The following is a 24871-nucleotide window of genomic DNA, read 5'->3' as shown; positions in this document are numbered from 1 at the left end:
GGATGCATGTTTTTTGGGACTAATGACAACTACTGTGGGCACCCAGTTAATGAAAAGGAATTGGAGGCCATACTCAGACTAAGTAATGATTTCATTGGTGCCCAATCTGCAGCAGCAGCATGGAGTGCTCACTCCTGCCAGCTCTGTCTCTCTGAGGCTTTTTATTCTCATACTGATAAAGATGTCAGGTTTGCAGAAAGCTGTGGATGAAGATGGAATCCAGGGAAAGATTGCTGTTAGGTGACACTTGTCTTGTCCCAAAAAGACTACGGGGTACTGTGGTTTCTAGCCTGAGCCAGGTTTATGAGCTCTAGCAAACTCTTTGATGAAATCACCTGGTTGTTTGAACCATGTTGATGCCAGAATTCTGGGTGATATTAACATTACCAGTCACAGGATTGGTAATAGCATGAAGCTGTGTCAAGGAGAAGTTTAGGCTGGAAATTAGGAAAAGGTTCTTCACCCAGAGTGTGATCAGGCACTGGAACAGGCTCACCAGGGAAGTGGTCACAGCACCAAGCCTGACAGAGTTCAAGAAGCATTTTGACAATGCTCTCAGGCACATGGTGTGACTCTTGGGGTTGTTCTGTGCAGGACCAGGAGTTAGATTGGATGGTCCTTGTGATTCTGTGATCATGACTGTGTCTCCTTCCAGACTGACTGAGACATACTACATCCTGTCATGTCCTTATTTATAATCCCCAGTTGTCTTCTTCCTCTGACCCTGGCCGTGATACATTCAAGGATGCTCAGCCCTGTAGGATTTAGTGGGAAGGAACCAAAATCTCCTGATGTGATTTGAAAAATCCAGCCATTAGCTCAACACTGTAGAGCTCTACAACTAGGCAGCAAAATCAGCCAGGAGACACACAAGAGCACAGAGGGAGAGGATGGGGACAGGGAGCAAAGCTATGATATGAATAGAGAGTGTTCTCTAGGTATAACTTGGATCATGGCACCCAAATTGTGAAGCCAAAGACAGCTTTTAATACAGATCACTTTTGGATGCCCATCTACACAAGTCAGAGCCTGTGATTCAAAGCCATGGAGCACAAAATGGAATGGCCTGAATGCCAATGCCATTTTTAAATGTCAGCCTTAACTCTGCTCCTCTGAGCTGGAGGTTAGAGCATCTCTCCTGGGGAGAGCCCTGCCAGTGATTGTCCCTCACCCAGCACCACCTCGCAGCCAGCTCAGCCTCCCCCTTGAAGTGCCACGCTGCAGAAAATGGGATTTATGCATCTCCAACTTTCCCTTTGCAGCAGGAGAGCAGCCTGGTGCAGCTCTGGCACAGCACTGACATTTGCTTGCTATTTCAGTCCCTGTTCGCAACACATTTCGGGGGATGCTGAGCAACAGGAGGGCAGAGGCAGCTGCTGCTCATTTACACATTCGGCGTAAGTGGGGAAAGGCATTGCCACCACCACACCGGCAGGACGCCCCTGCCTAACCCAAATAAACAACCCCAAGCAAGTCCAATGCACTTAGGAAAAAACAGTGGTGTTGGATCTTGCCTGCCCTATTATATTCCCATCACAAATGGCAGGTGGAAAACGTGGAAAACCCACAGAGCCTGACGTCTCCCAGATGAACCCCCAAGCATTTGGCCCCCTCCTTGGTAATGTATTGCCTCCCCAAAAACCCAGCAGTAAAACAGCATCTCCTCAGTCAGCTGATTTGCTGTCTGCATCCGTCACATCTGCTGGCTTTAATGACGTCAATCAGCTTTTATTGCTTCTCACTTGGAAGACACAAAGAGGAGGCAGCTGAGAAAGTGAGCTGGATGCTGCTCCTCCAGCTTCATTTTCTGAGATACTACAGTCCAGGCACTTGCAGCTGTGTTGAGCCACTGAACGTTTGGGGACTGTACAGATGTCTCCATGAGTATGAAAGGACTTGTAGAGAGCTTTCATTGCTGTCATGGAGCCATGAGAGGGAGAGAGCCCAACTGCATATCAGCATCCAAACAAACCTTTCCAAAGCTGGGTGCATGTGGAGAATGGCTTTTCCTCCTGCTCTCAACACCCTGTTGTCAACGAGCACAGGATTTCACAGGTGCTTTTTGCACTTGTCTAAGTCAAACCACACTTCAGGTGGTGGAAACTGCAGTTCGGATGCAATCAGCATCATGTGGACCAGGATCAGGCTCACCTTGGTATGCTCCAGGTGAGACAGCTTGTCTCACTGAAATAAGCTCTCAAGGTTAATTTGGAATCATTTCCAAAGAGCTGGTTAAACAAGGCTGGGTGAAACACTCTGGCCTATCCCTGCCCTTAAAATTCAAACACAGCTCTATGCTTGTAAAGTTGTTTTGTGGGTTGTTGTGCTCCTTGTTTTAAAAGACTGAGCACTCATCCTCCTACAGCAGGTTCAAACAAGACTGTTGTGTTTGAAGCTGTCCCTGCTCCTTAAGGCCATGCAGTCTTTTCTAAGGGATGTGTTTTCTCTCTAATTCCCTGTCACAAAGAGCTACACAGTGGAGCTGAGTAAAGCAAGTACTTCCCTGTATCCAGATCAGAAAGACATAAAGAAAACTTTCTGCATCTGTGATTTTTAGGCCCATACACCCATAAAGATCACGCTTTTTGCAGAAACTCATCTTCTCCTGGTTGCTTCCAACGCCTTATGCTGCTGTTGGCAGATCTAAACTGTGTCCCTGCGTGCCCAGCTCCCAGGGGAGAGGAACAAGGCATGAGAGAGATTCAAGCAATGTCTTCATCAGTCCCATTGCTGCCAGCCATAGCCCAAGCCAGAGCTCCTGTGGCAAAATGGTGCCCTCTGCCCAGCCCATCCAATGCACAAGGCACCCTCTGTGTATTACACCTGCCTGTGCCTCTGCCAAATCCTTCACAAAGAACTGCCAGGCTCTCTGCCATATTTTTACACAGTGGGAATATTCTGCTTTACGTGGCAGAACACCTCCCTGGATTATGTCTTTGCATAACAAGGCTGTTTTGTCTCATTTGTGAGTTATCTTTTTGTTTCATAAGTTGAAGTTACAGGAGGAAAAGCCTCACCTCTGTAATCTGGGAAGAGAGAGGGGCAGTCATATCACTCAGTAAAACTAGAGAAGATGATTCACAAAGGTAGATTTCCATTGTTCTTTCTAAATAGAATTCCTAATGGAATTTTTTTAAAAACAGCAATGGAATGGGATCTGCCATGGGAACTGAGACTATCCTCTGTTTTTTTACCTTACAAATTCAAAGGAGTCATGGCAAGAGAGGGAGATGTTGAAGCTGCATATTGCTGCCTCTGAAGCTTAGATATTTAGGTCAACCATATCTAGCCAAGAGATGCAAGTATTGTTTGTGTCCCCATTGCTGAGGATGGGGTGGGTGGAAGGCTCCGTACTGGTAACCCTTGGTGTGCATTAGTGTTGACCTGTTGGTTTGTATTGCACTGCATGACCTGCTTAGTGTGCTCTCTCTGCTGCCATTGGGCAAGGAAAATGGAACTGCAGTGATGAGAAATTGCTTTAGGAGTGACAAAGCAAGCCAAAGTGGCTTGGACATTTTAGGAAATAGAAGCAGGAGGGGGAATATGGAATTACTGAGCTTAGGATAACCATCAGTGTCCGTTTAGTTCGCGTGACAGCTAGCACTTAATCACCAAGGAAAACAGAAAATACTGAATCAACTGGGTGTTGCAGAAAACACCAGTTCTCCTCCCATGCTCTGGTAAAAAAAAAGATGTTTTTTTATGAGTGTGTTTCTGCTTGGACAGAGTCTTGACCACAGCATCCTTTCTCCCTCATGCTGAGTGAAAAGCTGTTTGCTCTTCACATCAGAGATGGGAACACAGGTCTGCAATGACATCTGAACTCAGCTATGAGCAATTCTGTCTCTTGTCCTGTGCAGGAAAAGTTAACTGGACTTTGAGTATGCATGGGCAAGTGGTTACTCCTCTAATATGGTTGTTTGGGCTACTTTTCTTATTGGGGTACAAAATATTTGCCTGTGTAATAAGGATTTAAAATACCAATTTTGAAATAGGAAGTGACATTAAGAAATTAATGTCTGATAGACACCTTAATGATAGACCCAACATAAAGTGAGAAAAAACAGCATGATGGGTGCAAAAGCAGGTGAAATAATTCGTGTCACTTCACCTAAAAGTATGAGGAGCATAACCTTTAGTGCCTCCTAGCAGAATAGGCACATCTGCCCCATCACAGCAGAAAGGGGCCCCAGGCAAGTTCTAAGGGACTAAACTGCTCTTCCACTGTGGATTTACTGGGAGGAGGGGAATTATTTGGAGGATTTAACTTCTCAATCCTCCTTTAGCAGCACTCCGTCCTTTTACATATGTTACCCAGACATTGTTTCCTCATCCTTGCCTCTGCACCTGGGTCTGCCTGAGCTGTTGGAGGGCTCCTACAAACATCTATTGAGCTAGTAACAGTTGGGAAGGGAAAGGGAGATAGTGAGGATTCCTGATGCTAGCCAGCACCAGGACAGCTTATGACCATGTGTAGGCTCCCAGAAGCACTCCTGGGAGGCAACAGCATGTCCCATATGGCATCCAGTTATGACAACAGAAGCATCTGTGCCTGCTCACCAGAATATTGCTCTGCACCTTTACAACACACAAAGAAAGCAATTTATGGCTTTTGAATAATGTCATCTTCTGGCTTTGGAATAATGTCATCTTCACTTTAGTGGTGGGGAAGGAAAAGGTGGATTTTAAGACAAAAACATTTCCCACATAAATGAGTGGGCAGAGTAGTTCTTTATGTTTATTTGTCTGACTGGCAAAGCTGGAGGAAAAATCAACATGTAGAGATCAGAAATCCAGGTCATACAGCTTTAGGAAGCTTTGAACCTTGTTTCTGGAATCTGAAAGGAATAGAGGTCATTTAGTGTAACCCTCATGTTGTAGTGGGATGTATTGGTTTGTGCTGTGTGTATTTGATTCTGTGATTTTTATGTTCTGGTTATCACTGAACATTAAGAGTCGCTATGTCTTGGAAAAACAGTCTTGTCTCCTAACATGCATTTAATGAAAATTGATCAGACTGGATAGGAGAAGTAAGAGGACTTCTGTAGGATCCTTACATATCTTACAACTGCAGAAAAGTCGGCTTCACCTAACCATGAAGCCCAGCTCAGAAGTCCTCTGTTTCTGTTTCTTAGACAAACCCAATGTCACCCGTGGTGCTCCCATGCCATGAAGAGCAGTTTCACCCCTCAGCTGTCCACCAGGGCTGTGCAGTGTGGTGGCCATGGCACGAGGCTGTCCAGGTGGCCTGATGGCTGCTGAGGACGAGCTGTGAGTTTAGCCCACAAGCAGCATTCCTGTGTTTCTGAACCCTTTTAGTTTAAATCAGCAAGGATGATAAAAATGTCATTTAAAATGTTCTGTGAGGGACCCTGCTTTAAAAAATGGTTAATTATATTTGCTTTCTGTTCCCCTGACCACCCTCCACTTCATTCTTTCCTCCCAAAGGCTTTGGGTATCCAAGGACCTCCTGCACAAAACCTTTGTCCACCAGGTTTCTATGTGTTACAATTTTGGCACCACAAGTAGCAGAGAGGAGCATTGCTCCAGGGGCTCCCACACCAGTCAGTACCAAATGGGTTAGCAAAAAAACGCCCACAGGCACAGGATGATCCAGATAAGCAACGTGTTGCAACTGAGACCCAATGAGCAAATGCATTTTTACGTCTTTACGTGATCGCGTCGTCCCCGTGTGTCAATACAAATGGTGGGGAAATGGGCGGTCATTCAAGACAGGGCACAGCAAATCACACGTGTCCTGTTTCACTCTGGGCTGGATCAGATGTTTCTTTCATCCACAGAGCCTCTTCTGTCTATCTAAAACATTCAGTAGACGCTAAAGCATATCAATGAAAAGGAATGTATTAACCAGTGAAGTGCTGGGCTCAATTTTATGCCAGCACAGGTGTGAAATGGAGTGGGAGAGGGGTAAAGGCCTCTGGCTGACTCATGTACCACTCCACAGTCCCAAATCTAGGGCTGGGGACAACAGGACATGCTGCACCCACCCCAAAAACCCTCCAGTAACAAGCCCGTGCAGCCCCGTTCTCTCCAGTGTCTCTGTGGTGATGGCTGTAACCAGTTTCTTACGTGCACTGGCGGGTTTGGGGAGTGCTGTCCTAAGGAGATCCCGCTGGGAAAAGCCGAGGAGCCGGTCTGGTCTGTACCATGCTTTGCCTTTGATAACCCCCTGACTCTTGGGTGTGCTTCGTCCTCACCGCGCCTGCTCTCTGCGCTACCCGGCTCCCGGCTGAGAGATGGCCACGCAACCGGCGTGCGCACTCCGGCGTCAGCCTCGGCGCCAAACGTCGCCAGCCTCGGCACCTCCACAGCTTTTCCTCGGCCGTCTGACCTTATCTAGCCAAACAAAGGCCAAAAAATGAGCATTTGAGAGACCAACCAAATTTGGCAGGTATGAAGCTTCTCTTGAACTGAGAAAAAAAAAAAAAAAGAAAAACCAAATTGAGAGTTGAAAGCAGCAGGGAACATGACACTTGGTTGACTTTGCCGTGAGCTCTTTCCACCACCATAAACCCATGTGGCGGACTTTGCAACTCTCTAACTGGTCTGGTTTTTTCATTCCTCTTATCTCTCTCCTTTTCTGTGTCCTTTTTTGCATGACCTATAACCAAAAAGCTGACTTCTCACTGTGCGTACGTTTGAATGTATGGCACATCTGCTAATCTTCTTCTAGAGGCATGAGCTAACACCGGTGGTAGCTGCCTGACTTCTAGTCTGGTTGTTCTTACATGTTCTTGTTATGTTTTTCCTTTTTATACTATTTTCTCTTCCTTTTTCACCTTTTTTCCTCCCTGTGAGACACTTTCTGTTGAGCCATCTTCCAAGAGAACTAAAACAAAAAAGTTTAAAAATGAAAAGCCCAACAACAGACAACACTAAACAAAATAACAAAACCAGGCAAAGGTCACGGCAAGGTCATTTCCAAAATTATGTCACCTTGATATCTGCTTCCAACTCTAGATTAATTCAAGGATCTACCAGTCCTTGGTTAATGTAACCAACCAGTTGTGTGGCGCACACATTTGAGAAAGTGGAAAAAACATTTTAGAAAAATTATTGAAAATGTTTTAGAAAATCTGCATGAGCTACACCGACACATAAATCTGATCAAAGGGCAAAAATAATTCTCCATCCATGCATGGTGCATGATGATTTCTATGAGCTGGGATCCTGTAAATTAATGTTATGCAAAATCAAAACAGCTCTGTATTGTTAAATGCCCTTAAGTTACTAATTGTATGTCAAATGTAATAGGAATTGCATCTGTGTATGTACATGTTCAGCTGTATGTATACATAAATTTATTATGTATATTGTAGATTTTCTTTTTTGTTGCTTTCCTCCTTAATTTAGTTATTTTAGATTTCCCTACATGTTGAACATCCCTGGGTTGCTGGCTTTGGCCTGATGTGATCTTTCCTTTCTATTGCAGAACCGCATGCATGAATCTCTGAAGCTTTTTGACAGCATCTGCAACAACAAATGGTTCACAGATACATCTATCATCCTGTTTCTAAACAAGAAGGACATATTTGAGGAGAAAATTAAGAAATCTCCACTGAGTATCTGCTTTCCTGAGTACACAGGTAATGAGAAATGTGGTCGTACAGGAGTAGAGCAAAGGGACCACAGAGCTCTCCCCAGCCAGGCTGATGCTGTAGTGTATCGCAGGCAACGAGGCTTAAGATGCAGAGCTAGAGCTCCCATTGGCTTCCCTGCAGGTTTTATTTCAGTACATGCCAAAGGACCACCCCCACCATGGTCCACTTAAAGCAGGAGGATGACTTGACCCAAGTTCTTTGCTGGCAAAGGGCCACCACCGCTGATTCAGGTGTCTGACCTCGGCCTCAACAGCAGGTTTGATGCCAGGCCAGCACCTGCAGGTGTGGGGCCACTGTGCACTCCCTGAACTTGTGTGCACTAGTTCCCTGTGTCACACAGAATCATGAACCTTCTTACAGGTCTCTCAGAAAGGTGCAGTGAGTGTAACCATTATAAATGGGTTACTGGTCTCCAGGAGATCAACACACGGGGTTTGTTAGGCTGTTGAGTTCAGCTTTGTTCTTTCTTTTCTTTTACCCAACCATGCTCCCTTATGGCCACAAGAAGAATCCCTCTGCAGTTCCTGACCACTTTCTCCACTTACAGGCTGCAGGGCTGTAGGATCATCATGATCCTGGAAATATTCATGTCCAGGCAGGATGGGATTCTCAGCAACCTGACCTGGTTGAAGATGCTCACTGCAGGGGGATTAGATTAGATGACTTTTAAAGATCCCTTCCAACCCAAACCATTCTATGATTCCATGATCAGCCCTCCAGCATGCAGACAGCAGGTCTCACAGCTTGGCTGCTTCAGCTCAAGCAATACATTTTCATCACATTAGTTGAAGAGTCCCCAGTTTTGTTCTCAGGTTTGCCAACGTCAAGTGTCTGGACATGAAAACACTTCCAGTTAAATGGAAGTAGAAAAGATTCTGATCTTCCCACACCTCTTAACCCATAGTGCAGACAGAGGAGAGCCACAGTGAGCCATACACTAAGTTTGGCTGGGGAGAAGGAGGCCTTTGTGATCCGTGGAGTTGAGAGTAGGAGCTCTGGGATGGGCAGTGTGCAAGAAGCCCCCGCTCCTGCTGCCTGCCTGGCATCTGACCTGCTAATGATGTGAATACATCACCCATGCTGCAGCTGCACCCCGCTGCTTCCCTCTGCATCTCGCCAGCTTCCACAAACCCTCATTACCATTCTGAGATGGCGCAAAAATAAACTTTTATCGTCATGAATTATTTAAACTCACTGGAGACATCCAGATGAATCAAGCCGACAGAGAGAGAAGCCAATCTCTTTGTCAGGAAACACGGTTGTGAACCAGGAGCACCAGGAGTGTCACAGTTCTGGGCAGGCCAGCAAATTATTAACCAGAGCTTCTTATCTCTGAGCACTCGATTTTTCACTGTGAATAGACAAAAGTGATCCTTCATGGCTGCTTTGGGCTGAATGGTCTGTGGCCATGGAGCTGAATAATTCCAGCTGACTTCAGAACATCTGCAGACTTCCTCTGTGGGGAAGATTTTGGTGTTTGTCACTACCAGCACATTTCAGCCATCTAGTCATCTGCTTGGTCCAGACAGAACCAACATATTCCCGACACATTTGTCTGAAAAGATCTAATCATGGAAATTTCAGTCTTTACAGCTGAGCTCACAATAATGCCTACCCCAAATTTTCCTGGTTGCAAATTAGATTGCTGCTTTTGGATGGCTTGTAGAGCAGCTCATCACCATCTTCTTTATAGTAGTGCTTCTGTATACTGGGTGGTTTCTGTCATGTCCTCTTCCCTTTTCTCAGTGAAGCAAACCTTCACCTCTCACTCCTTCCTGATCACATTTGTGCAGCTGGTTTTGTAGGTCTTCACTGTCATCTCCCAGAAACCTCAGTCTGAAATAGCATTCTTACAGAGCCCCTGATGTCAGAGAGCCTAGAATGAGAAGGAATGTCATTTTAGATATTCGTTCCCAAGGGATACCAGCCCAAGAGGGAAGTTCACTGTGGGAGGCAAACATTCATACACATGGAGCTAAGCTCTTGGCTGATTAAACAGAGGAAAACAAAGCTTCTATCTGGAGCACTTCAGCCACCAGTGAACCAAACCAATCTTCCCCAAGTCTCAGGGGACCCCGAAGGTACTCTAAATTCCTTCAAGATGCTTTTCTGGAAGCTGGGAGTTCTCACAACACCAGAGACCCTCAACAGATCTCCTGTCTCTCTTGTGCCATCAGAGAGGACAGGAAGTCTGACTGCTGAAAGTCCTTTTACTGATCCAAGAGGGACCTGAGGTAAGGAGTTATCTCACCCCCAGGTGTTCAGCAATGCTGTTAAAAGCTGGCTGTGCTAACATTCAGCCCAGGCTTTAGACCCAAGCACATTTCAGCCTGCTTGCCCCTGCTTTGCTGGCCACAGCCCACAGGATGAAACCCTCCTGGCCTCATGAAAAAGCAACATTATTAGAATGTTGCCCTGGAGTTAAAAATAATTATTTGATAAAAGCCTATGAACTGAACAAGCAGACTTTGAACATCACAAGTAGATTCCACAAAATGCTTTTAATGAAATGAAATTTCTGATGTCCATTAGTTCTGCTGACAGGGAATTATTAGAAGACTGCATCCACAAATTTGCCTGCTGTTTGCTGGAGCACTGTTTCCATCTCCTTAATTCACTCATGCTTTTAACTAATCCACAATACTTAGTAAAGCAGCAGCAGAATCCATGGCTTGATTTAAACCAAGCTGGCATTAGTGATTCGCTGCTCTTGTACACAGAATCAAGCATCTAAATCCTCATGCCTTTGAACAACCAACTTCCTGTTCATAAAATACTCTCCTGGCTGTGCTCAGCATGTGGAACTGATTCTTTACACAGCTCTTCATGCAAGAATCTGCTCCCAGAAAAAACTTTGCTTCTCTTACTTCACGCTTATTCTCAAGTCCCATGGTCTTCGTGAATTTGTCTTCAACTAGCAGTGCATGTGTGTGCAAGTGGGATTTCCCAGAGCATCTGCCTTCCACCAAGCACATCTCCAGCCCCAGTAGGCTTCTCTCTAGCAAATAACAGCATTTCCCATCAGTAAAGCATCATGGAGAGAAAGAGACCCAAAAGCAGTAGCAGTGTTACTGCTGTGGAGTCTTTTGGGTGTCAGGCAGTGCCTGGCAGTGCTGGGAGCTGCACTCCAGGCCTGCCAGAGCCTTCATCAGCCTTAAGGAGGGGCCCAAGTGGAGCTGTGTGTGTGAGCAGGGTTGGAGCTGGCCAGAAGAGAAAGGATCTACTCATTTGCGTGACTCCTTCTAAGCTTTTTGAACACTAAATTTGAGGGTTAATGAGGTTTGGCAAAGATGTCTCTATAAATCGAAACAAGAAACACCTCACAGCATGATTTTTAGTCTTGGCTGTAGCAGAAAATACTGCAATCCTAATTCCTAAAAAAAGGGACATTCTCTATCAGCCTTTTTGTTGGGTTTTGGGGTTTTTTTGAGAAAAGCCCATTTTGCCCTGTAACAGAGGTTGGATCTTTTTATGTCTCTTTCTCTTAATGATTTAAAGAAAGGAGGACACAGCTAACAATACTGCCCTCAATTCATATTAACTCTTACATCAAAAACTGAAGCTTTAATTAAAAAAAAAAAATCTAAAAAAAGGAAAAAAGCTAAGCCTTTTCCCTAGGTCAAGCACTTACTGTATTTCTGGCAGATTTCTTCTCTTTTTTGTCACCATGATGTGGAATTTCTTCCATCATAGCCTGTTTAACGCTCAGCTCCCTCATCCATGTCATCTCTGTAGACTATAAACAGCAACTCAGAATAAAAATACAGCTGAGCTGACAGTCAGGGGCATCTCCTGCCTGGCAGCAATCCCAGCTGGAAACGGTGCCCATCCCTGAGATGGAGAGAGGGCACCTGGGCTGCAGCAGCCTGCACAAGCTCCCCACATCCCCACTACGGGGTGTTTGCAGGCACCCTGCGGATTCCAAGTCGTGGGGTTGCTTTAACCCACTCTTTTTCCTTTCCCCTCGGCTCTCCTGCAGGCCCCAACGCTTTCACGGAGGCGGTGGCGTACATCCAGACTCAGTACGAGAGCAAGAACAAGTCCTCCAACAAGGAGATCTACACTCACATCACCTGTGCCACCGACACCAACAACATCCAGTTCGTCTTCGACGCTGTCACGGATGTCATCATCGCCAACAACCTGCGGGGATGTGGACTCTACTAAAGCACCCTCCTCTCCTGGCACCCGCCCGGAGTATCCTCCGGTCCCGCGGACAGGTCCTCCCTTTCCTTGTTTTTTTCCTCCTCAGAAGATGACAAGGAAGAAATACATAATTCCCTCCTCCTGTCCCAGAAAACTCTGCAGCAAGTTCTGCTTTCCCCAGACCTATTTTATTTTATTTTGGTTCATTTTTGGTTCATTCCCTTGCTGCCCCGTTCTACTCCTCCGTTCCAACTCACAGTGTTGTGCAGGGAGCTAACGCATTTCCCACAAAGTGCATTTCAACTGCCAAAAGACAAAAATACTTCAGTTTTAAAGAGAGAAAAAAATTAAAGCCTTAAAATACTGGTCAGTAACAGTGTAGTTTGGAACCAAAACTTTTTTTTTTGCCTTGAAAATTAAGGGATAATGTTCATTCTTATGGCTATTTGCCTTCTTAAAAACACTATTCCTTTGAGAAGTGCTAAATACAACCTGATCTTTTGAGGGTACTTTACAGCTCCAGTTCTGACCCCAAAGCTGGAGGTATTGAATGCAGCCACCATAGCTTGGATTTGTACATTCTCCTTTTTTCCAGACAGCTATTTGAACAAGTACAACAGCCATATCAAGTTCTGCTGGTGTCTGAGTAACAAAGCCTACTAAGCCTTGTCTAAAAGCATTCATTACTGGTAGCAGTTTCAACTCAAGTTTTTCAAAATTAATGGTAAAATTTATCTAGTGGTTGCTGTAACCCATTTCTGAGACACTTCCATGGGGGCCATGGAGGTGCTGGGCTGGGACCCCTGGAGTGTAGGCAGTGAAGATGCCCCAGGAATGGTGTCCTGATGGAGACTCCACACTCGGTGGCAGACTGAGGACCTTTCCCACAGCACCTCCCACCCTTAGTCATTCAGCAGAGGTGATGCCCCTGCACACACACAGCATCACTTTCCAAACTTCAGCCTTGAAATGCTGGGGTGCATGAAAAATATTTAGCCCAGCTTCTTGTAGGCAGAATCTGACCTTCAAGTCCCTGAGATGGGGGAAAGTGCTTTGGAAAACCTCCCCATGCTTGGGTAGCAGCAAAGTGTGCAAGAGCCTTGTGGCCCTTCATCACCCCTTGGGCATCTAAACCCCTTGAGAAGTCTAACCTTGTGCTCTGAGCCTCCTTGGCTGAGCACAAGCCAGTGGCTTTCCTGTGTCATCTCCTGTCTGAGCATCCCAGAGAGATGGCTCCAGGGCTGGTGTCTCCAGTCAGGGCACCTCTTTACCAGTATCTGCACTGAAGAAATGGATGGTTAACAATAGCAAGGGAGAGCTCAGAGAGATGATTTGAGTCAAGTGATGGAGTAGGAAGGAAAAGTGCAAGGAAAGGAAGACAGAAGGGCAGGGGAAAGGAGTGGGAAAGGTGAGGGTAGCACCCAGCACAGCAAAACTGGGGACTCAGAGAGTCTCACAAATGCAGGTGGGCTGAGGTACATGTGGCCACCACCAAGAACACTGGGTGCTGCTGAGTTGAAGGCAGAAGGGAATGTGAGAGGTGGGGTGTCACCTCTGTGGACATGGAGGGACTCTTAGAAGTCCACTCCAAAAGCTTGTTTGTTGTCTGCGTGAGACAACCACCTCTGAGGTCCCACTCAGGGCCCACCTCACCTGGGGGCAGGTGGGCAGTGTTGATCCCTGCCTCTTCTCTGCCTCTCTTAGAAGTCAATTATCTTGAAAAACATGAATCTTCGCAGGGTGGCCAGAAGTTCAACTGTCCTCTCTTGGGAGCCTGATCTAGGAGTGGCTTTCAGGTCTCAGGAGGTCTCCTCAGGGCTGTGGTTGAGGGAGACAATATCTCTTCTCACAGTGCCCATTTAGGAGAGATGGTGTGAGAGCAGCCCAGAGGGGAGGGGCCAGGTGAGTGTACAGGAGGCAGTGACAGGAACACATATGGTGGCACAGAAGGGTGAGGACAGTGGGAGAGGCTTAGGGAACGTTTTGGGAGAGAAGCTGCAGAAGAAGGGAGACGAGGCAGATTGAGGCAGCAGAGAGGATGGGAAGAAAAGGGCAGCTGGGAGCCAGAGGAGAGTCCCCATCAGGGACTGTGCTCTGCCAGGATAGTGCTGGGAAGGCCTGCAGAGGAAAACGAGGAGTCTCACCCATCCAGCCTGCTACAGCCCAGCATGGCTGGTAACTGTCAGTAACCCCTAGAGAGCATTAAATGATGAATTTACTATTGTACAGCAAGGACCTGCTGCTGCTCTGCTGGGCACTAACAGCAATAACACAACTCCCTGCCTCTCTGCTGTGGCACAAGCCAGCACCCACCATTCTCTTCACCATCTCAGCCTTAAAATGTCTCCAATGATATTGGCTCCTGCAAAGAGCTGGCCAGCAAAACCAGGAGCTCCTGTCTGCTCCTCATGTCACAGCCCACCCACACATCTGTCTGAGCCCCAGCAGAAACACCCAGCATCCACATGGATGTTGTGTCAAACCCAGGGCAGAAAAACCACACATTGGTTACATTTGGTATGTAATGTGTGTAACCACTGGACCCAGAGTGATGATGGCTGGTGCTGGCAGGGATGCAGGTCTTTCATTAAACTCTGTAAGAAGAATTTGATCAGAAGCACTGGAGTTTTGGAGATTTTCTGTTCCCACCTCTTGCTGTGAATGATGTTTTATCTAAGCAAATAATTAACAGAAGCTGTTCCCAGGGAAGACAGCACCACACCAAGGCTTCGTGAGCTCCCAGCATAAAGCAGACAGAAATATTTTGGTAAAGACAATTTAAATTAACTCTGAACTGCCAAATGCAGTCAAGTGGCCAGTGCTGGCTCAGTGTGCTTTTACCACTCTCCAGGCTGGATTCAGGTAACTCATTCCCAGCTTTGCCAGCCGGGAGGTCCAAGCCCCTCTGCATCTCCAGCAGGTCCCTGGCACGTTGGTGACCATCAACAGCTGGTGCCCCATAGGGAGAAAAGGGAGAAAAAGCAGAGGAAATGTTGCCACACAGAGCCTCTTCTTTCATTTTCTTTGGCATATTGTGTGTCCAAAGCTACATCTCAGCTGCTGCTGCTGACATTCCCTCCCTCACACAAGTGTCATGAGGATTCACTGACAAATGCTGGAAACAGCCTTTGGAAGATGAAATGCTTCCAGTGTTAAACATTACTACTTCTCCCTCTTGATGGCCGCACATAGATTTGTGTCTCCAGAACGCCTGCCAGATTATTACTCACTGCTGGCTTCTGCATCCTCTGAAGCCCTTCCTGACAGATGTGCCTTCCACAGGCAATCTTTTGCCCTGTGCTTTTCCTAAACACCAGCAATTCTTGCAGCAGTTGCCTAAAAAGTACCTTGAAATACATCACCTGCTTTCAAAACCCTTTTCTTAGCAGCCCTTTGTGCTTTGCAATTGCCATGCTCTGAATCCCTTGGAGATCCAGAGTTGTGTTTCATTTGCATAGCAGAAATCCTAGCAGGGCACGGAGCATAGATTTTGAAAGCACAAAATTGAAACAGCTATTTATACATCCTGCTGCCCTTCAAAGCTAATGTGGGAATTTGCAAAAAATAAAAAAAAATAAAAAAAAAAAACTACCACCAAAAACCAAAAAAGCCCTTTTTAGGACTCAGTCACTGTTCCAGCAGCAGAAGCATCCAAGGGGTGTCAGCATTGAAAGTAGCATTAGCAACTCATGATGAGCTTCAGACAGCAGCAGAAAGAAAGAGGGAAGCTCCCTGTCGACTTGCTCCGTAGTCAGTGGTCTGTTGTGGAGCCATGAGACCACAAAAATGCAAATAGCTTCTTTATTTAAACAACAATTTCAATGAAATAGAGACACCCGTGCAAGGAAAGTCTTGCAGTGCTGCCGGGCTGTGCTGCAGAGCTCCTTGTGAGGATAAACTGGGCTGGTTGGGAGAGCGAGCAGTAACCACGCACTGGGAAAGCACACGCTAAAATACAGCCCCAGACTGCCAAAGGCAGTTTTTAATCTTGCATCTAGAAGTCGCACACGGTGTGGTTTTCACAGGGGGCCGGAGGAGCCCGGCGGAGCGGCAGCACAGCGGGAGCGCTCAGCGCGGCCATCTGGCCCTGCCTGTGCATCCCCGCTGCCCTGCCCTCCGCCGCGCCTGCACGGGCACAGCCTGCCCCGAAACGCTGCCAGATACGGCTCTCTCAGGAGTTTTGTACCGGAATTAGTTTGCCTTCAGCCAGCTTTCCTGGATGGCCAGCCAGCCTGTCCCTCCACGGAGGGGAGAGCAGCCTCTGGAGGAGCCCGCCGTGCCTCCTCTATTGATGTGATTTTGTTTTACAGGACACTAAAAGTATTAATGAGGGCGGTCTTTAATGTCCATTAAAACATATCTGGTGGGTTTAATCTATCATGGCATGAGCCCAGTGCCTGCCTGCAAGGGAACAGACCTTGTTCTCTGTCCAGGAGTGCAATCTCCAAGAGGTCAGGATGTGACATAGAAGATGTCCTTTTGCAGAAGGTCCCCGTGCACCCTGCCTCGCTGTGCAGCTCAACAAGGCAGACATCGCCCCTGGGGGATTTGCAGTCAGTGCTGGGAAAGGGACCAACCCTGCACTGTTAGTTTGTGTGACATGTCTCAAGCTTTTTGTGGTCACAAAGTCTCCTGGAGCCAGGGAGAGTTGCTGAGTTCCTGGGAAGAAGGCTGACCATCTGTCAAGTCAATTAGAGAAGCTTAGTTCGAGTGTGCTTGGGTGTTTTCATGGTTTGTCTTCAGGCTTACCACCAAAAACTCCACTACCATTTCCAAGGAGACTGAAACACTCGTTAGTGATCTGGCACTGGACACATGAAGGTCAGTAGAATTGGTGTTACTGAGCACCACCCTGAGCACCCAGACCCATCACTCACTCGCATCCGCAGTGCACACATGAGAAAGCAGAGACCAAGTGGCACAAAATTGCAGGCGCAGTCTTGCCTCTACCTCCCTGCTGGAAAGAGCAGGCAAACGCACCCCGAGGCTCTCTGAGACCTGAGGTTACCGTGTCATTTCTGAGCTCCAGCACTGAGATAATTGATGCTGACAGATATAGGTACGTGACCTATTTAGTTATACTGAGAATGTGGCCATGGGAAAGGACTTTGCACAGGACCCCTCGTGCCCCAACCAGCAGCCTGTGAGATCTTTATTTAGGGGCAATCACAAGCAAGTGCAACCCTTAAAACACCGATGCCTTAGTGAGAGGAGGACCAAAGCCTCCAGCTGGCAGCCTGCAGGCAGAGGGAAGGGGAGCTGGAATCAAGAAGCAGCTCCATCTCCCCAAGAGGGCAGCTCTGTTCATGGACACTAGGCACAGGGAGGAGAAACCAGGAGAAGAGGTAGAGGGGCTGGGAGCTGGCTGGATGCTGACTGCCCCAGGCCCTCTTCCACCCAGTGTCTTGGAAATTAAGACCCAGTCCTGAGTGTAGTGCAGGAAAACCTCCAGGGCTAAAGCCACTGCTCGAGGTGGGGAGGAGAGATCATGGCAGGTAAAGCACCATTTTCAGCAATGCCTGAGTCTCACCAGCTTTTCCAGTGCTGGACCAACCTGGTGGTGCTGGGTAAGCAGATAAGGTTGATTAAGCACCAGCCATGGCTTTGTTAATTAGCCCAGTCCCTAATTTGTGCTCCTCAGCCCTATTCCCCCACCTCCTTTTTCCCACTTCAGCTCAACAAGGGAAGAGTGACCATCACCCTGCCTCTGGGCTCCCCGCTCCCCATCACGTTTCCCAAAGGATCGCCGGAGGCCGTCACCAATTTCCTTTTGCTGGTTCCCCACTGAATCATTTCTCCTGCATGTTTGATGGCCCAAACTGTATTAACTGTAATTTTGTACGAAGAGTGACTGTCCATTGGTTTAATAGAGCATTAGTTATTGTAATAATTTATTGGCTGTTGGTAATGTATTTATTAGTTACAAAATGTTAATAAAGTGCCAGCTCTTTTCTAGTGTGAGAGTGGTTTTATTGTGTCTCCCTTGAGTGCGTCCAGCTTCTCAAACTTGTTATTTAACCCTGTGGCTGCTCCACAAACACTTGCACAACACACAGCACCAGCTGTCTGCCAGAGCCTCCTGGAAACAAGGAATTTGAAGAGGATATAACTAAAAGATACCTAATTTTATGTAAGTATTTGGCAGGATTTTTTTTTCCTTTGCTCACCAGAGACAGCAGCAGGGCAGAGCATCCTTGCTGCCCCACTGTCTCCTCCACCACATCAGTTACAAAGTCACAAGCTTTGCTTTTCCACTGACTCTTTGTGTGAGCACAGTCAGAAGACCCATTGCTGGTTCAGTTCAGTAAATGGTGTGTTCTCCTCCTTGCAGTAATGGAAAACATGGAGCACCCCTCCCTCCCTTTAAAACAATGCTTGAGCCAGTTTGTTGTTTTATGTTTAAACTAAAGCTCTTCCATTATTTGGGGCATAATATAGAAGTAAGGAACTTGAAGAAACCAAGAGAAAATTTTCTGTAAACCTCAGCAAAGGAAAATGAACCATTGCTCCTACTGACTTCACCAACTTCCTGTGATGTGGCTTCAGCTGGACCCATCCTCAGACAGGAATTCCCACGTGGCCCATCCTGTGAATCAGCCAGAGCTACAGGCCAGTCTTGAGAAAAACAAATGGCTGAGAGGGAAAGGATTTTACTTTGTGTATTAATAGTGGGGATTTTTTAAACTTCCTACAGGACACCATCCTGCTCAGATTCTGCCTGGGTGTTCAGGACTCTGAAGTCATCAGGTCTATTTTGCCTGAATGGGATTTCTCATTTCCTTGGGCAGATTTATTTCAGCTGCTCTTCCTCCAACACCATCACTTCTTTATTTAAATATAATGCATATATAGGACAACACCAGAGATAACAAGGAAAAGCCCATCCTGATACTCTCCATGAAAATCTCAAGACCCAGCAATTTTGCAACAACCACAAGTCAAGAAGAACCACATCCTTTTGTGGCAGTTTCTGGTTTCCCTATGAATAAGGCCTTTTTTTCAATTTCAAGATAAGGATCAAATTGAAGTCCCAAGGCTTTGGAAAGCGCCTGCTTGGCATCCCCAGCTACTCTTTGTCAAGGAACCGACAGTGCAATCGCAAAGCCTTTCAAGATGAAATCAGACAGCTGCTAAATTTTGCATGCAAAAGCTACCGTTGAAGTGGAGCTAATAAAATGACTCACTAATAAAACATTCATGGAAAACTCCAAAATGTGTAATTGGGTCATCATTTCATTAGCAAACACATGTGCTCTCGCGAATCTTCGGTGAGCCCAGAGCCCCCTTGGCTGCGCCTCCACAAAAAGGGGCTGTGGGGGGACGTTGTGGGGGGCGTTGGCAGCAGGAGGGTTCCCCACCCTCTGCAGAACCTCCCGTCTACAGACCTTTCCATGAGATTTCCACTGAGCTTTTGAGAGCAGCTGTGTCCCCACACAAGCCTGAGGCAGTCAAGCCAGAGCTGGGGGGCTCAGCCCCCAGCAGGGGTTACAGGGAGGGGCAGCAGCTTCAGACTTCACCAAGCCCTGGCTTTGCACCAGAAGCTTTGCAAGTTCCAGTAGAAACGAGGTGGGTACGAACAATGGAAGGGATCCAGGGAATTCCTGAAACGTCCCCCAAAGCTGTCAGTGGGTAGCAGGGAATGGCTTTCTGGTGATTCTAAGAGCAAGTTAATGATGGAGAAAATGCTTGGGAGCTCTTGGAGGGCCAGATCTGTCCTGTCCAGTGGCACCTTCACAGTGAGTGCATGCACCTGCATGGGAACACCCTGCTCTGTGGGGCCCTGTGGCAGCCAGTGGGGCCCAGGACAACCTCACCTCCTCTGTTCTGCTGTCTGCTCTCCACTTCTTCAGAAACTTTGGTAGCATAGGGGAAAAAATATTGTTTATGGGTTTTGTCCACATGTAAATGGAAAATAATAAAAAAGGAAAAAAAAACCCCAAAACTACAGCTTTTATAAATTAACCCTTATGCCCTACCAAAGCTTTTCCAAGCTTAAAATCTCTCTAGAGCAGCCTGCAAGCCCAGAACTCTCAGGAGAGCTGGGAAGTGGGCTGGCAGAAGCACCTGTACTGGTTACCACCATGCAGGTTACCTCCTTGGGATTTCTTAGGAGCAACCCAGCCACCACAGGTATTTTCAAAGCTGAGCTGAAGATTTTTCCAGGGACTGGACCTGCCCCAACCTCTGGGCAATACTTTGGCACTGGTTTCACTACAATGACACCGCTCAGTGCCAAGTACCCTTCCAGGCAGGTCCCTAGGATCACGTTGGGATGGCCAAAGCCTCTTTCATCCCAGTCCCCATGCCCAGTGTGTCCGAGCTGCTGGCTGATGCCGTCTGTCCATCCTTTATTTGGGCTCTCCAAAGGATGCTTCAGGGGCATCCAGTCCCTAAAGAAAGACAGGGCCTCTTCCCTACTCCTTTGGTGACGTAGGGGAGAAGCAAATTACTTTTTTCCTGCACTTCCCTTGAGGTTTCAAGTGTCTTCCCTGGCAGAGTGGCCCCACAGGGATGTGGGGGAGGATCAGCTGCAGCCCCACACCTGCCCTGGCCTCCAGCCCAAGAGCAGCACAATACCCCATTTCTTCCACCTTAGTAACTAGCTCAAATTTACCACTATCTTACTATAGAGATTTTTTTTTTGGCTTTCTAACCATTTCAGTTCACAAAAATGTTCTCCTCTCCTCTAACACTCTGTCTTTGCCTTCCTCTCTCCCCTCTCCTCCCTCTGTGCTCCCCTTTGCAGAATCGCATGCATGAATCTCTCATGCTCTTCGACTCCATCTGTAACAACAAATTCTTCATCGATACCTCCATCATTCTCTTCCTCAACAAGAAAGACCTATTTGCTGAGAAGATCAAGAAGTCACCTCTGACCATCTGCTTCCCTGAGTACACAGGTAGGTCCTGGGGCTGACACGGCACAGCCTCTGTGCCGCCCAACCTGCGCCGCCGGGGCTGGGGGGACAGAGGGGACAGGGCTCCTTTGGAGGGTGCAAAAGCACCTTCACGAGCTGTGATGCAGCTCCAGCACCCACTCATGGGCTGGGGCTGTGTCCTGCGTGGGGCAGTTCTTGTGGCAAAGGAGCTTGAGCAGCTGGTGGCACAGAGAGGGGGTCAGGACAAATGGAGAGGAGCTGAAATGAGCCTGGGCACAGGGAGCTGTGGAAAGAAGAAGACTTGGCAGGAGCTGACTGGCCACCACTGGAGCCATCCTGTTTGCTGGTGGTTCCTGGGAAGCTCCTGCAAGAGTACCTAAGACTCCTGGTCCTTCAGGCTGCATCCTCCCTGGAGTGCCTCTGCTGGGTGTGGCTGGGGAAGGCAAGAGCCCATTTACAGCAGGAATCTGTGGAACCACAAGAGAATCGTCCATTTTGTAGTGAAACCTACATGGCCTGGGGAAAAGGATAAATAACCAAGAAGATGAGCAAGAGTAGATACTCTGGAATTCTCTAAGGGAAAGAAAAAAGGCAGTTTAAATTCAGACTCCAGCATCCCCTACACATACTGAGATGTCTCTGAACTGTTCCACCCAGAGCACATCCATCCTGGATGCCGAACACTGGGGACAAGGGAGACCCCCAGCAAGATGGGACCCATTTCCCTACGGCATAAGTGCACCAGCATTTCCACCAGAGGCATTCAGGCTTCTCCATGCTGAAGGCACCAGCACTTTTCTCACAGCCACCTGGTGGAACAAACCAGACTATCCCACATGGTACAGCCAGGCTACCCCATGGAGAGGGACAGCCCGGTGGCACCAGCCCAGCTCCCCTCTCCTTCAGCCACCCACCGCATCAGGAACGAGGGGAACCAGCAAGCTGGGAAAGGAAAATAAATCTCCAGATAATAGCAGCTCTCGCAAAGGCGATTTCAGGGGCGTAACTCAGCTTTGTGGCTTCCCGCGAGGGGCCAGCGCAGCCTCTCTCGCTGCCCTAAGCAGCTTAATGCAATAATGCACATTTTTCAGCTCAAACATCTGGTGCCTCTCCAGCCCACCTTCCCAAAGTAAAGCTCCAGTCAGGGAGCCAGCAGGCAGCAGGGGTGACCCCACACGGCTCCTGGGCCAGCACCACTGCAGTGCCCGGGGTGAGACCCCCACCCAGCCCAGGAGGGGCACAGAGGGGCTCAGCCCCACCGGGGGGTACAGCCAGTGTCCGTGGGTGATGTTGGGGTGGCCACCAGCTCCCCTGGCCGTGCCCCCCTGCCTGGCTGGGATCCTCAGGGATCCTGCCCTTCCTGGGGGGAAAGGGGAGAGGGCAAAGGAGCAACACCTGGGGAAGGAGGAGCCCTCAGGGCTTGGGTGTGATGCGTGTTCGGGGAAAATGGGGCAGAGGGGGAGCAAAAGGATAATGGGGTCGGAAAGGAGGAAGATGGGAGGAAAATGGACCCTGCTAAGGGGTGAAGGTTGGGGAGGTGGCTGAAAATAGTTTTGCCTGTTTCTGCTGTAACACACGCGCTTGGCGAGCAGCAGGGGCCGGGTGTGGCCCCCAGCCCTGACCCCCGCTCTGCCCGCAGGTCCCAACACCTACGAGGATGCGGCCGCCTACATCCAAGCACAATTCGAGAGCAAAAACCGCTCCCCCAACAAGGAGATTTACTGCCACATGACGTGTGCCACAGACACGAACAACATCCAGGTGGTTTTTGACGCCGTCACCGACATCATCATTGCCAACAACCTGCGGGGCTGCGGCTTGTACTGAGACCCCGGCGCACAGCGACTGCTTGGGTGGCGATCCCGGCGCCAGGAGAGAAAAGAAACATAAAAAAATAACAAAAAACAAACAAACAAACAAAAAAAAAAAAAAAAAAAACCCCAAAGCAACCACACACAGACACACAGACACACGCGCGCGCGGGGAAGGGAAGGGAAAAAAAAAAAAAAAAAAAGAAACGAAAAAACCAGATTGAAGGAGAGAAAAAATGTCATCATAATCATGCGAGTTGGTAAAAAAAAAAAAGGCATATATATATACGTATATATATATATAAAAAGATCCACACCCACCTTTTTAGTTTGTTTTTTTGAACCCCCTTCTCCCATCAGACTCCTCCCTCCGGCCCCCAGTGTCCCAACTTGGGGCACCCCGGGGGCCAGGGGGGCTCTGCCCGGCCCCACCATCCCAACAACTCCCCCGGTACCTGGCAGGGAAAAGGGGAAAAGGGCAGCGCCCGGGGTCACTCTGGGCAGGGGCTTCTCCTCCCAGCAGTTATTTGATCATGGGCTGCTATTTTTTAATTAGGACTATTATAATTCATTATTGTGGGTTGGCTTTCTTAATTTTTTTTTCCAGCATGGGCAAGGCTGGGCTGCCCCTGCCTGTCCCCAGCCCCGCTGCCACCTTCAGAAACAAAAAGTCTTTTCTTCTTTTTTCCCTTTTTTTTTTTTATTTTTTTCTTTTAAGAAGAAGGGAAAAAATTGAAAACTGCCCCCGGCCCCACATGTCACAGCTTAAAAGGGAAACAACAAGCAGATCTTCTCCCATTTCCCACCCTGACTGTTTAGGGGGAAGGCTGCAGCGGGGGCATCCTCCTCCTGCTCGCTTCGCAGGATTTCGCGGGGGGGTGTTTCGGTCAGAATTTTTGAATTCCCACACCAATTCAGGCCAAAGCCCTCACCAGCCGGAGCCGGTGGGTTTTTCCCATTTTTTCCCTCCTGGTTTAACACTCCCTGCTCCTGGTCACTGCTCACTCTCCAGGTCCGTATCCAAAAGCACAGCTCGGCCCCCCCAACCAGAGTCCCCCTCACCCCTCCCTCAGGGCCGACCAGGGACATCAGGGAGGGCTATACAAAAATATATATATTTTATTTTATTTTATTTTTTGTTTAGAGTATTTTTTTGTTTTCGTTTCGTTTTTATTATTTTTAACTCTTCCCAGTGAATGCTTTTTTGTGCTGCTTTTCTCTCCCCCTCTCTTGCCCCAGTCCTCTCTCCCTTTTAGTGAATGGTGTTTTCTCTCTCATGTGGGGATGTTTGTGCTGCAAAATAAGAAAAAAGGAAAAAAAAAAAGAAAAAAATTTTAAAAACAAACTTAAAAAAAGAAAGAATGGAAATAATTTAAAAATTTTAAAAAACACACACAAACCCACAAAAAAATAATTAAAAAAAATAAAAAAAAAAACAACAAAAATCGAATGTAGTGTTTACATTGAAGCCACTGTTTTCATGACCAATCCCTTGTCATTTCTACTTTGATTAGTAACCAGACGTCTTCACGGTTTCACTTTTACGAGTTACCTTTGCTGAAGAAGAGCAGTCACACCTGTTCAAAAGAAAATGAATAAATAAAGAGGAAACATAAAAAAAAGATATTATATATATATATATAAAAAGCGCCAGGTCTTTCTAAGCCTTTCTATTACCAATCAGTGAGGTTTCTGTGATATATTACACACTGCCAATCTCTTTCTCTGACTAATGGAAAAATTCATGTGTAGCTCAATAAAGAGAATGTTTGTCTGTACCCCGGGCTCTCCCTCCCACGCCTCCTTCTTTCCCCCGCGCCTGCCTGCCTCTTTCCAGAGAGGAAGAAGAAATAGCAAAAATCGCATTTTAGGGGGATTTGCTGCTGGTAGCAGAGGGAGAAGGGAACTACAGATTGGTGTAAGTATGGAATGGGTGTAAATCTTAGGAAAGCGGTGTGTGGAAGCTCTCTGGTGCTACAGAACATCACTGTGAGCAAAGGTCCCCCTCCCTTTTGCCCAGGCAGCAAAATATTTTTATTTCTTTATGGAATGCAAAGCTAATCACCATGGTGAGTCCTTCATTTATGGCAACATCACAAATCCCACAATACTGAAGTTTTCCCCCCTAGCATATAGAGGAAGGTTTTTCAAGAAAGTTGAGGTTTTCTCCCTGCTTACGCGATTCAGGGTTTGTTTGGATTTTTGGGGGGTCGGGGTTTTTTCCACAGTTTGGCTTTTTCCTGCACTCTTCTCCATCCCAGGTTCCCAGCTCCTGTGCATGCCAGCACTGGGCACGGTGACCACAGGTGGGACACCTGGAGAGCCACCAGCCCTGGGCACAGCGCTGGGCACCACCCGACATCCCTCCAGTACCACGGGAACACTTCCAAACCCCAGGGGACCACCCGGGGAT

The 24871-nt window shown here is 47.6% G+C and overlaps 1 protein-coding gene across 2 annotated transcripts in view; it reads left to right on the top strand.

Annotated features, from left to right (window-relative positions):
• GNAO1 (G protein subunit alpha o1) overlaps window positions 1-24165 on the top strand; it is a 140991-nt gene extending 116826 nt beyond the window's left edge. Inside the window, exons 7-8 of one of the 2 annotated variants that reach the window (XM_005526322.3) lie at window positions 20515-20668; window positions 22287-24165. In XM_005526322.3, coding sequence (XP_005526379.1) covers window positions 20515-20668; window positions 22287-22474 — 342 coding nt within the window. In that variant the 3' untranslated portion in view covers window positions 22475-24165. Of the gene's footprint in view, window positions 1-7453; window positions 7608-11601; window positions 18938-20514; window positions 20669-22286 lie in introns of those variants that run through there. The other variant, XM_005526321.3, reaches the window with a different exon arrangement.
• Window positions 24166-24871: the final 706 nt, after the last annotated feature.

This window comes from Pseudopodoces humilis, chromosome 14 (assembly GCF_049639895.1).
Source record: "Pseudopodoces humilis isolate 2021_Gansu_Grassland_sample_001 chromosome 14, ASM4963989v1, whole genome shotgun sequence".
NCBI lineage: Eukaryota > Metazoa > Chordata > Aves > Passeriformes > Paridae > Pseudopodoces > Pseudopodoces humilis.
This window is presented reverse-complemented; position numbering and strand designations above follow the sequence as displayed.